Below are 12,043 nucleotides of genomic sequence, written 5' to 3'. Positions count from 1 at the left end.
TGGGCTCGTCCCCCGCGTCCCTCAGCAGCCCTGAAGAGAGGAGCGACCCCCAGAGAAGGCCGCGCCGTTCCCCCGGCAACGGTAGGCGGGCTGATGGCGTCACTTCCGGGAGCGGAGAGGGCGGGGCCAGGCGGGCAGCTGGGCAGCGCCGCCCCCGCCCCGGAGGCCCGCACCGGCCGCCCGTCCCTTGGCAGCCCCGAGCGCGGGGGGGGGGGCCCGGGCCGGGCCGCGGCGGAGCATGCCCAGGTACGGGGGGACCCGGGTCTGCCGCGGCCGGGGAGCGGGGAGGCACGGGTGGGTGCTGGGGGCGCCTGCGGGGGCGGCGGGGGACGGGTCCCGGGGGGGAGGGGAACCGGTCCGTGGATGTGCTTGGGGGCCCACGCGGGTCAGTGTGCGTGGGGGCCCCACAGCGGTCAGAGTGTGGGTGTGGGGAGGCCTACAGCAGGCCGTGGGGAGGGCACGCAGGTCAGTGTGTGTGTGGGGCCCAGGGCGGTCAGTGGGGAGGCCCACAGTGATCGTGGGGGGCCCCCACCGGTCCGTGTGTGTTTGTGGGGGTCCTGCAGTCCCACACCGGTCGGTGGGGGAGTGAGGCCCACAGCAGTCAGTGGGGGAGCCCACGCTGGTCAGCGGGTGTGTGTGGGAGGCCTACAGCAATCGGGGGGGGGGCCACACCGATGGGGTGGGGGTCCACGCTGGTCAGCGAGGGCTGGGGGCACCCACAAGTCAGCGGGGGAGCCCACGTGGGTCAGCGTGTGTCTGGGGGGGTCCCACAGGGGTCAGTCTGTGTGTGTGTGGGTCCCACAGCAGTCAGTGGGGAGGGCCCACGCTGGTCAACGGATGTGGGGCCACCCCACACTAGCCAGTGGGGGGGGACACGGGGACACCCACACCGATCAGTGTGTGTGGGGTGGGGGGTCCTATGCCTGTCGGGGGGGGGGGCACCCACTGGTCAGTGGGGGGGGGGGATCCCACAGCAGTCAGTGGAGGGGGCCCACGCAGGTCAGTGTGTCTGTGGGACCCCCCACACCAGCCAGTGGGGGGTGAGAGGCCCACACTGGTCAGTGTGTGTGGGGTGGGGGGCTCCTGTGCTGTCGGTGAAGGGGGGAGGCCCACTCAGGTCGGTGTGTGTGTGGGAGTCCGACTTGGGTCAGTGAGTGGGTGCAGTGTGGATGCCCCCGCTCTGGCAGTGGGGTGAGTGTTTGTGCGTCTCGGGGCTGGTCAGTGCGTGTGTGTGGTGTGGATCCAGCCCCCACGCCAGGCGTGGGGTGGGTGTGGGGTCAGGGTGTGTGTGTGGTGTGGATCTGGCCCCCACACCAGCTGTGGGGCGAGTGGGTGTGGGGTCAGTGTGTGTGTGTGGTGTGGATCCGGCCCCCACGCTGGCTGCGGGGTGAGGGTGGCCGGGCAGGCAGGGCTGCCTGCCCACGGGGCTGCCTGCCCGCAGGGGCGCGTGTCCCCAGCCGGTGCCAGGGTTTGGCCCGGCGTGAGCGTGACACACGGCGTGAGCGTGACACACGGCACCTGCGCCGCCGGCAGCTGCCTGCCTCTGCCTGCGTGGACCCACACCCTGACGTGCCCGTGCAGGTGCGCGGCCGCCGGACACCCTCATCTGCCGTGGGCGCGCGTGGTGCTGCCGGCACGCGGGGTGCCAAACCCGGGGAGGGCCGGGGCTGCCGTGTGCCGGGTGTGACGCCAGCCCTGGCACCGCTGTGGATGGCCACCGGCCCGAGGGGGACCCAAATTCAGCCCCGGCCCCCAAAGCGCAGGGCCTGCGGTGGGCCCGGGGCACGGGACATCCCTTCACTCCGAACATTTTGGCATATTTCGGTGCCGTGTGCCTTCCCCTCGTGGCTGGGCAGCAGGCCTCCCCCCTCCACCCTTTCCTCCCCTTTCCCAGCCCTTCGAAAGCAGATGGAGCGAATTCCTCGGGGTGTGGGCTGGTTTGACATTCCTCAGCGCTAGCCTGTGCCCAAACTTGCAGAAAATAGTTGCTTTTTTTTTTTTTTCTTTCTCCCCCCCTCCCCTCTTTCTTCAGCAGCTCGGTGCTCCCGCCATACGCCTGTGTGGCCAGGCCTGTGCCAGCGTCCAGGGAGGGTCCTGGAGGGGCTCTGGTCTTTGTACCGCTGACCGTGCGGCTGTCGTGGAGCGTGTGTGTGTGTGCGTGTGCGATCCCGCACCCGCCGTCCTCGCCTCCCCAGCGTGGGCCTGTGCGTGGAGGCTGCGGCGCGTAGTGTGGGGGTGTGTGGGCTGGGAAGCGTTGAAGGAGGCTTGGTTTTGGGGGGGTGCGTGGGTTCAGCGCGAGCGTGGGGGCTGTGAGCGGTGGGTGTGTGCTGTCTGTGTGTGTTAGAGGGGAGGACGGTGTGGTGTGCCGTGCCCCTCGGCTCGGGGGGGTGCGGTGCTTGTGTTCGCCGGCGCGTGCGTGTGCCGGGGAGGTACGTGTTTGTCCCCGGCCATGGGTCACGCGTGTCTGGGGAGTGCCCGTTGCAGAGCCCTCACTGCTGCCTGACCTGCCCGCAGGCCACCGCTGCTGCCCGAAGACGGACGGATGGCGGCCGCCCCAGCCCCGACCAGCGCCCCGGCCCGCGGTGGGCTGCCGGCGGCAGCCGTGCCGAGGGCTGGCTGAGGACGGGGCCTCTCCGGGCCGTCATCGTTCCCGGCCTCTCTCCGATTTGGATCCTCCCTCGCTCTGGGCGCGGCTGCCTTTCGCCTCACCGCCGTCATGAACGGGCTGTCGATCAGCCAACTCTGCTGCCTCTTCTGCTGCCCCCCCTGCCCCAGCCGCATCGCTGCCAAACTGGCCTTCCTGCCCCCCGAGCCCACCTATGCCGTGGTCCCCGAGCCGGAGCCCGTGGGCAGCACCAGCACCGGCTCCCTCCGCGGCGGTGCTGCGGGGCGGTGGAAGCTGCACTTGAAGGACCGGGCAGATTTCCAGTACTCCCAGCGGGAGCTGGACAACATCGAGGTGTTCGTCACCAAAAGCAGCCGAGGGAACCGCGTCGGCTGCATGTACGTCCGCTGCGTGCCAGGCGCCAGGTGAGTCGCCCATGGATGTGCCGGCCCGGTGCCGCTGCTGGCGGTTTGACCCCAGCGGGCTCAACGTCGGGCTGGTGCAGTGCCGGTGGGCACGGTGCCATCCTGCCCCTTCCTCTCCTGCAGCTGAGTGCCACCGCCTTGACCCAGCCTGACCCGGCGCCTTGCTGAAGGAGCCGGCCCCGCCACGGGGGTTTGGAGGGATCCTGTGGGGCGGGTGAGCTCGGCTCCCAGGACCGGTCTGGCTTGTGGCTGCAGCTGGGAATGAGGTTAAACACGGAGCGGAGGCAAAGCTGGAGGCTATAGGGATGTAGGGATTCCCTAGGCTGTCCCGCGGATCCCCCCTGATGTCACGCCAGTGACGTAACGCTCCCATTGTGAACCAAGCGTCTGCGCGAGGCTCTCGGTGAGCGCTGTGGGGGTCTGCGCTGGCTGCTCGCCCTCCTTCCGCAGCCCCCACGGATGGGCGAGAGCCTGTGCTGGCCAGGAGACGCCTGCGGCGAACTGAGTCTGCACGTTTAGTGTAATTCCCTGGCGAATTTGAGTCCTCAAGAAGAGCGATAGGAGCGGAAGCCAGGAGGGGTTTAGGCACAACCTGCTACCCGTCACACCCAGGGGTCCACAACCTGGGAAGGTGGCGAGGGGCAGCCCGGGGTGCGGGACGGAGACCCCCTCCCGGCTGCCGGTGGCTAGGCACGGGGGGATGGCGCGGGGACAGGAGGGGACTCGGCAGCTGCTCCCTGAGCCGGTGGCACGGCGTGGGGATTCAGGTGCAGAGGGAGGTCGGGTCCCAAAGCCTCCAGCACCCTGGCTGACCCCACACACCGGTATCCTCCCAGCAGCAACGTGCCCACCAAGGAACAGCGTCCGCAGGGGCCTCTGTGCGAGGGAATGCAGCCCGGATCTGCCCTCAGCTTGCCGAGGGCTTTGAACTCACCGGGTGGGCTTGGGGCAAGGGGGGATGGCTCTCGCGGGGGTTAGAAAGCTGCGTTACAGGAGGCCTCCGCAGGCTGCCCGGCGGGGACGTCTGCTCCGTCCTTGCATGCGTCGCAGGTCCCCGGAGAGAGGAAACCGTCGGCGGGATTGCTCTGCCTGCACATCCGCCTGCCCGTGCCCTGCCGTGGTGAGGCTCGGTGCTGGCCCCGCTCCCAGCCAGCCTGCGGGAGTGACCGTTGAGCACGGGCTGCCGGGCTGGAGGGAAGGGCCTGGGCTGGGGGGGATCCGGCCCTCCCAAACCCCCTGGGGCATCAGGTCTGTCCTCCTCGCAGCCCGTCGTGCCATTGCCTTCCTGCTGGGGCGTCCAGGCTGGGACACGGAGGCTCCACCTGGCCACAGACCTCTTGGACCAACTGTGGGGGCTCAGCAGGGAGCGGGTCCTGCTCCTTCCCTCTGGCAGAAGAGAGCCAAGCTTCCATCAGTGTGCTATTAGTGTTAATTTTTATGATTAACATTGTTTTTCCCCTTATGGTGGAAATTTCTTGTGCCTTGTCACTCCCACAATTCACTTCTCTCCCAGTGTCTGGTGTCTTGCCAGACTCAGGGGAGAAAAAAATCTGCTGTCAGAATTCTTATTTGAAATCCCCATTGGGCAAACGGCCCCAAATCCTGAGCTTTTACCAAAAATAGACTCAAAAACTTGAACAGAATCGTCCTGCCTTTGGGCTGCCCATTTCTGCTGGAGTGAGCCCCTGGCCCTGGGTGGTGAGGAGGGTCTGGGTATCCCTGGGGTTGGGCTGGGGGTGTCGCGAGGACCTTCCTTGGTGGCCAGAGGGGTGTTGGCCCTTCGCGTCTTGGGGTTTGGCTTTCAGCCTCTGGGAGTGGACATCCAGGCTGGAGCTGCCCAGGCACATCCTTCCCCGAGCTGCCGGCGGGGCTGGGCAGCGCGGCGGCACTGCGGCAGAGTCCCTGGTTAACCCGCTGCGCCCGTCTCTCCCCGGCGCTGCAGGTACACGGTGCTCTTCTCGCATGGCAACGCCGTGGACCTGGGGCAGATGAGCAGCTTCTACATCGGTCTGGGCACCCGCATCAACTGCAACATCTTCTCCTACGACTACTCGGGCTACGGCGTGAGCACAGGCAAGCCCTCAGAGAGGAACCTCTACTCCGACATCGACGCCGCGTGGCAGGCGCTGCGGACGCGGTGAGCGGGGCGCCGGGCAGGGGGAAGGGAGGACGTCCAGGAAAACCCTGCAGGCCGGCAGTCTGGAAAACAGGAAACCTCCCAGAGAGGGAACCCGGGCTGCTCGTGATGGGAAGGGGTGGCCGGAAAGCAGCTGCAGGGGGAGCGGGGCAGGGGACCCAGAGGGGCAGGGATGCTGCGGGGTATGACCTTGCTTGGGGGTGCTGGCACAAGCTGTGCTCCCCATCTTGCTGCTCCCAGGCTCTCCCCTGGCTGTGCTCAGCCCCAGTTCCCCAGCCGGGCTCAGGGTGCAGCCCCATGATGGGCTCTGCCTCCTCTGCCCTGCCTGCAGCCAGGCCTGGCTCGCAGCGTGCCCCAGGAACTGGGGGCTGCTCCGTGCGGCTGCGATCCGGGGTCCGTGAACCCACCCGTAACCCTGCTCCTGGCAAGGGTGAGCCTTGACGCCCCCCCACAGCTCCTCTGGCAGCTCAACCCTGGCTGCTCCCTGGTCCTGCCGGGGGTGCGGGGCAGCTGCTTTGGGCCCCGCCGTGAGGAGCTGGGGGAAGGTGGGGGGGACAGAGCCCCGTTCCCCCCCACCCCACCCCAGGAAGCCTTGCAGGGTGCTGTGGCCAGAGCAGGGTGACCCCCTGAGCTGTATCTCGGGGTGATGTGACTCTGCTGCCTGGTGCTCGGGTGCTGACCTGCCCTCTCTTCTCCCAGGTATGGAATCAGCCCGGAGAACATTATTTTATATGGACAAAGCATTGGCACGGTGCCCACAGTTGACCTGGCCTCCCGCTATGAGTGCGCTGCCATTGTGCTCCACTCCCCGCTCACCTCTGGCATGAGAGTTGCCTTCCCCGAGACCAAGAAGACCTACTGGTTCGATGCCTTCCCCAAGTGAGTGGCCTGAGGAGAAGGGACAGGGGTCAGCTCTGGAGGGGCAGTGCCCAGACCAGCTCTGGCCTGGAGGCCAGCGCTGGCCACGAAGAGGGGTTATGGTGAAAACTGTGGACCTGTTTCCCATGATAGGCCGGGAATGCCCATCGTGATTCTCCTGCCTTGCTTTCGGTCCCCTGCGGGGGATCGTAACCCTCCCTGGGGTCACCGTGCCCCCTCCTGAGGGCTATGCCATGTGTGCGCCCCACATTCCCCGGTGGCATCGCCTCCTGGCCTTCCTGTCCCGGTGTCTTTGCCCATCAGCTTTGGGACTGTCCCACCAGCCCCTTGTCAGGTATCACAAGTCCCGGGGGTCTCTGGGACCCCTCTCTCCCCCAAGGGTAATTTCTTGGGCTTTTTTTCCCCCTCTGCAGAGGGCAGGGACAGCGGCATGGAAGGGCAGCGCTTTCCATGAGCTGGTACGAGCTCTTGCTTCCCCTCTCCCTTTCAGCCAGGCCAGTGGGGCCCAAGGGACGGTCCCCGAGCCGGAAGCTGTGGCTGGGAGCCACCAGCCCACGCTCTGCATCCCGATGGCCTCGTGCGGCCTTTGGGGCCAGGCTGAGAACAGCCGTGCTTCCACTCCTCAAAGCCTGGCACGGCTGATCCCGACGCGGGGAGGGCCTGGGCTCGCACTCCTGCAGCGGTTTCCGTCTGCCCTGCCTAGGTCCCAGGGGGCTGTTGTCACCGCTGCCTGGTCCTCGTCTCTCACGCCGGGGGAGGTCTTGTCCTGGAGCTCATCCTTGGCAGCAGCTCCATGTCCCCATGCTCTGCTGTGATCAAAGAGCATTTCCTGGTCCCTCTCCCCGAGGGGATGTGTTTTGGGGGGCAGGAGGAATGGGAGCGCCTTGATCCCTGTACTTACCCCCTCTCTCATCTCTTCCCCCACCCACATTCTTGGCAGCATCGAGAAGATCTCCAAAATCACCTCTCCTGTCCTCATCATCCACGGCACGGAGGACGAAGTCATCGACTTCTCCCATGGCCTGGCGCTCTTTGAACGCTGCCCCAAAGCTGTGGAGCCGCTGTGGGTGGACGGGGCTGGGCACAATGACATTGAACTCTACAGCCAGTACCTCGAGCGCCTTCGGAAATTCATCTCCCAGGAGCTGGCCAGCCAACGCAACTAGCCAGGGGGCGGGAGGACGGACAGGGGGTTTCTGCCTGTTTCTCCAGTTCTCCCAGTGTCTCTCCCCAGTGCCTGCTGCTGGAGATGCAATGAGTTTGTACAGCCTCAGCTCCAGGCTCGGGAGAGGGCAGGAGGCCCTGGAGCAGACGGTGCGTTTCCTCTTGGACATGAGCACAACTCTCCTTCCTCCTGGTGTCAGCCCCGGCGCTGCTGGCACCACCGGCTGGGCTGGCAAGAGATGGCAGCTCCCTCCTTCCCCCTTCCCCAGAAAGATGAGAGCCCACCCTCTTGATGGCGTATCCTTGGCTTCGGACGTGTCCTCGTCCCCTCTCCTAAAACAGCGAACTCCTGAATTCCTCCTGGCCGCTCTGCTGCTCTGACTATAGCAATAATGCGAGTTGGAGAGGGGCTGGGGGCCCGGCCCCCTCCCCGGCGTCCCTGCGGGGCGGGACAGAGGAGGTGGCAGTTCCTGCTCTTGACGGAGCTTTCCCAGGATCGGCGCTGGTGGCGGTGGGGTGCCTGGCGTTTGCCCCACAGCCGGAGCACAGCCGTGTCCCCAAGGGGAGTTTGGGGACGCATGGAGGAGGTGCCCCCCTGCCCCACACCCCCTCCAGTCTGGCCCTGCTCTGCCTTCTCAGAGCACTCCCCGTGTTCAGGTCACCCCTGGAAAACCTCCTCCGTACCGCTCGCTCGTGGTGCTCTTGGGAACCGGGGCGAGGAAACCAGGCACTGAATAAAGAGCAGAGGTTTAACGTTTTACCTGTGTGTGCCCTTTTGCCGGGTACGCCCGGGGCTGCCTCCCTGTGACCCAGCCGGGGGGACCAGCCCCAGCCCCTGTGGGGTCCGGCCCCTCGGCTTTCCCTGCTGGCTGATGCCTCTGCTGAACTGCAGTTGGCCGGATCCCCGACGTTTGTCACCCTCCTCTGGGGCCCGGGCAGCCCCAAGGTGCCAGCAGATGGGGAAGGAGCCGTTGGTCCCCCAGGACCAGGCTGCGAAGGTCTGTCTCTGTGAATCGGGCTGTGGGGACAACGGGGGCCCGTTATCCCCCGGGACGTCCCCAGGGCCTGCCGGTGTACCAGGGCCAGCGTCGCGAGGGACGCAGCGTGGTCCTGAGCGGGCGGGGCGGCCCCGGGGGGGGCAGATCTTATTTTTGACCTGCTCTGTGCCCAGCTGTGCCCCTGGCTGCACGGGCACCTCTGCGATGCCTGGCATGTGCTGGCCACGGAGGCAGGCGCGTGGGCCATCCCACCGTGCCCTCCGGCCAGCAGGCTGGGTGTTTTGCCCCACGGAAAGGCAGAGTGCTCGGGTTTGTGCTTTTTGGGTCAGCGCCTGCCCTGAAATCGCCCTGGGAAGAGCTGTTCAAAGGGGCCCTGTGTTTTCCTGTCCCCGGGGAATCCCTCGCCCCAACCCCAAGAGCACAGCAGCGCTCTGCCCCTTCCCGTGCTCACAGGGACCCTCGCAGGGCTCCCAGGCACCGGTTCCCCCCTCCCTGCCCCTGTCACCCTCGTGTCCCCTCCTCCCCGGTGTGAGGCCGTGGGGCCCAGCGGGCTCATGTGAGGAGCGATAATCTCCTTAGGCGGCTCTCGGAGGGGCTCGGGGACCTTGTGGTGGGGCCTCGCCGCGGCCCCGCGCTCGGAGTGCTCAAATGCACCTATTGTTTGGGGCTGGGAGCTATGGGGGGGCTGAGGTGGGGGGGCACGGGACCCCCCGCTCCCCACACATCCCTCACTTCCCCCCGGGACCAAGGCAGGGTGCTGCAGCGGAGGAGGGGGGACCCTTCCTTGGCGCTGGGGCTCCGCAGGAGCTAGAAGAGGATTTGGACGTTGGGGCTCTGGGTGGTCTCCCCCCTTTTCCAGGGCGGTTTGGGGTCTGGGAGCTGGGACGTCTGGCTTCTCCCTTCTCCCCCCAGCCCTCCCCTCCCTTCCCCGCCTCGCCACACGCGGCTGCTGGGTGCTTTTAGAGCCTTTAGCTCACACGTGTGCTGGAAGCCAAAGCCACCACGGTCGCCCGGCCCAGCTCACCTCCGGCCCCGGCCCCGATTAGCGGGGCTGGAGCAGCCCACGGCGCCCTAATCCTGACATAGAGACGTTTTGTTTGCACCGAGGGTATTTTTATCCTCTTACTGCTGCCTGTTTCCTGTTGAGCTGCGGATGCTTTAGAGCGGCTCTGCATCACTGGCAGGACGTCTCAGAGCCAGTGGTTGCGTTGGGGGGAATGTTGGGGGGGCTTGAGTTTGTATTTACTGTGCGTCATTTAAAGAAAAAAAAGGCAAAAGGACAGAAAAGTTCAGCCTGATCCCCAAAATTTAGAGCCAGCTCTGGTATATGGGATCGCAGTGAGCCGGACATCGCTGGCTGCCGCCTCCATGATGGGGAGCCGTGGCTGTGATCCGTTGTTAGGGATCGGGGCTTTTTGGGTCTGGATCCTTCACTACTCCTGGCCCGACAGGGCTCAGGCTCCCCTTACTCGGGCACGAGCAGCTGGAAATCCATACGTGAGCTGCAGGGTCCCCAGAAGGCATGAGCCAGACCTGCCCTGGGGGTCCTGGGTGCAGTGTCCTCCCCCAGCGGGGCCAAACTGGGCCATGAGCCACCGGGATGGCACTTCCGTCCCCACCGCTGGTGGCACGGTTTGGGAGCACCAGGAGGGGATGGGGAAGGAAAGAGGCTGGGCTGGGGCTGGACCTGGACAGGGTTTGGTGTCTGGAGGGGGACTCTGCGGTCTCAGGAGGGCGTGGAGGAGGAGAAAGGCAGAGCCAGGCCTCAGAGTGTCCCCAAAGTCCCTCCCGCAGCCACCGCAGAGGGGACAGGGCAGGCGTCCCCCTGGGTCGTTTTGAAGTCCCCAGCCGGAAGAGCCGGGGCGCAGGCGGCTCCTGCTCCCATTGCTGCAGAGTCGCAGGCACCCGGCTGGACTGGGGGGCACCTGCGTGTGCCTGCCTGTAATGGCTGTGAAAGGGGACGACATCCTGGACGTCTCAGGGATCCCGCAGGGGAAAGGACGGGATACCCGCTGCGATGAGCCCTCGGCAGAGGCGCGATGCCGGTGCGGACGGGGCTGTGGCCGAGGCCGGGCGTGGGGGACATCAGGCTCACTGGGTGACCGGCCAAGAGGGGTTTAAGTCTCTTTTGGGGCATAAATGAGGCTTTTGATGGCCGGGGCCTGCGTGCCACAGTCATGAGACCCCGTTCACAGGCCGAGCTCAGTCATGGGATCCAGGAAACTGAATTAAAGCATCTTAAGGAGCTTTTTTCCGAGCTGTGCTCTGGTTTTTCACGTGCTTGTCATATGAACAAAGACGGTATAAAAGGGCAGAGGGACAGGATCCCATCCGTGGTCGGGCTGGGGAGAGGGGAGGGTGCCGGAGGAGGAACGCCAGGGTGAGGGGCTCTGCACGGCTCTGGCTAAGATGGAGGGAAAGGGACAGGAAAGGACAAGGAGAGGAGAGGATGAGCTGGCAGCAGCCCCTGGCTCTGCCCTGCCAGGTGAGTGAGGCAGCGACCTGGGGCCGGCGGGGGACAGCTGGGGACAGGGACGGTGGCAGGTCAGGAGGAGCAGAGCCCGTCTGCCCCTGCTCCTTGAGCAGCACAGACGCTGTGAGCATCCTGGTGTGGCTGCGGCTGCGCCCAGACGCCGGCCAGCACTTCCCTGGTGAGAGACGGCGAGCGTGGCATGGCGTCACGGGGAGGAGGGAGCGTGGGTTGCAGCAGGGGCACCCACCACCCTGCGCTGCCGGCTGGGGGGGACGGTGTGGTGGGTGCCCAGTGGTCCCCGAGGTGTCCCTGTGCTGGGTTGGGTCCCGGGAAGGGTGCCTGGGCCTGGCCCCTGCGGGTGGGCAACCGCGGGATGGGCCCACCCAGCTCTGCACTGTGCACGTACGTACGCACACACCCACGCACGTGTACGTGCCCACACAGATGTGTGTGCCTGCAGAGACGCAAACACGCATTCACGCTTGCGCACAGACATCCGAGCACGCGACGACCTGCACGTGCACATGCGCACACTTGCGCAGGCTTGCACACGCATTCGCATCCACACGCGTGCACACACGCAGCCGTGCACGCGTGTGCGCAAAACCCGGCACAGACGTGCGCACACACGTGGATGTGCACATACGCCCCTGCACCCCCACGCTGCCCTTTTGGTGCCGCACTCCTCAGCCCCCTCGGGTCGCACACGCAAACTCGCGCATTCACTACAACCCCCCTGCAAAAGCCAGCGCCGCCCGTGCGTGGCCTCGCTCGCATCCTGCACACCCGCCACGTCCCAAACTGTCCCCAGCGGGGAGAAGCAGCACTGGGGCCGGTGGGTCGCACCAGGGAGATCCGTGGGCTGGTTTTCACCTCCTGCAGGTTGGGGATCCCCCGGCTCCCCCGGGCTCTTGCCCCCTTCCCTCCCCTCCCCGCTCACGTCTCTCCCGTCTGCAGGAGCCCTCGGCGGGAGGAGTGCGGGGCCGCGGCCCCCTGCCCCCTGTGAGCTTCCCTTTGTCATCCTATGCCTGAGCGATGCCTGGAGGCTGGGACGGTGAAGGGAGGCCCACGGGCTGCCACAGCCCTGCGGTGACGACGCCTGGACAGCACATGTGGGACCACGCACCCGGGGCCGGGGCCCGAGTCCTGGTGGGCGCTGGGAGCACCTTTGGGGAGCTGGAGCATGCCCTTGGGGGGCCAGAAGCGCCCCTGGGGGGCTGGGAGCACCCTTGGGGAACTGGAGTATGCCCTTGGGGGGCCAGAAGCACCCTGGGGACCTGGGAGCACTCTTGGGGGGGCTGGAGCATCCCCTTGGGGGGGGCAGAAGCACCCTTGGGGGGCTGGGAGCACCCTTAGGGGGCT

General features: G+C 66.5%; 1 protein-coding gene across 1 annotated transcript; it reads left to right on the top strand.

Annotated features, from left to right (window-relative positions):
- The first annotated feature begins 111 nt into the window (after positions 1-111).
- On the top strand, positions 112-7,968 carry ABHD17A (abhydrolase domain containing 17A, depalmitoylase). Its single transcript, XM_072845504.1, has 5 exons — positions 112-246; positions 2,515-3,030; positions 4,973-5,167; positions 5,867-6,046; positions 6,987-7,968. Exons 2-5 carry the CDS (start codon positions 2,717-2,719, stop codon positions 7,210-7,212), a joined length of 915 nt encoding a protein of 304 aa, XP_072701605.1. The 5' UTR covers positions 112-246; positions 2,515-2,716; the 3' UTR covers positions 7,213-7,968.
- The last annotated feature ends 4,075 nt before the right edge of the window (positions 7,969-12,043 follow it).

The sequence above is a fragment of the Ciconia boyciana genome, chromosome 24, assembly GCF_034638445.1.
Source record: "Ciconia boyciana chromosome 24, ASM3463844v1, whole genome shotgun sequence".
Lineage (NCBI taxonomy): Eukaryota > Metazoa > Chordata > Aves > Ciconiiformes > Ciconiidae > Ciconia > Ciconia boyciana.
The sequence above is the reverse complement of the archived record's forward strand: the minus strand, read 5'-3'. Positions and strand labels throughout refer to the sequence as shown.

Coding starts and splice junctions, on each gene's coding strand:
- ABHD17A (XM_072845504.1), top strand. CDS start 2,717: ATGAACGGGCTGTCGATCAGCCAACTCTGCTGCCTCTTCTGCTGCCCC. Junction 3,031..4,972: donor CGCTGCGTGCCAGGCGCCAG/GTGAGTCGCCCA, acceptor CCGGCGCTGCAG/GTACACGGTGCTCTTCTCGC. Junction 6,047..6,986: donor TGGTTCGATGCCTTCCCCAA/GTGAGTGGCCTG, acceptor CATTCTTGGCAG/CATCGAGAAGATCTCCAAAA.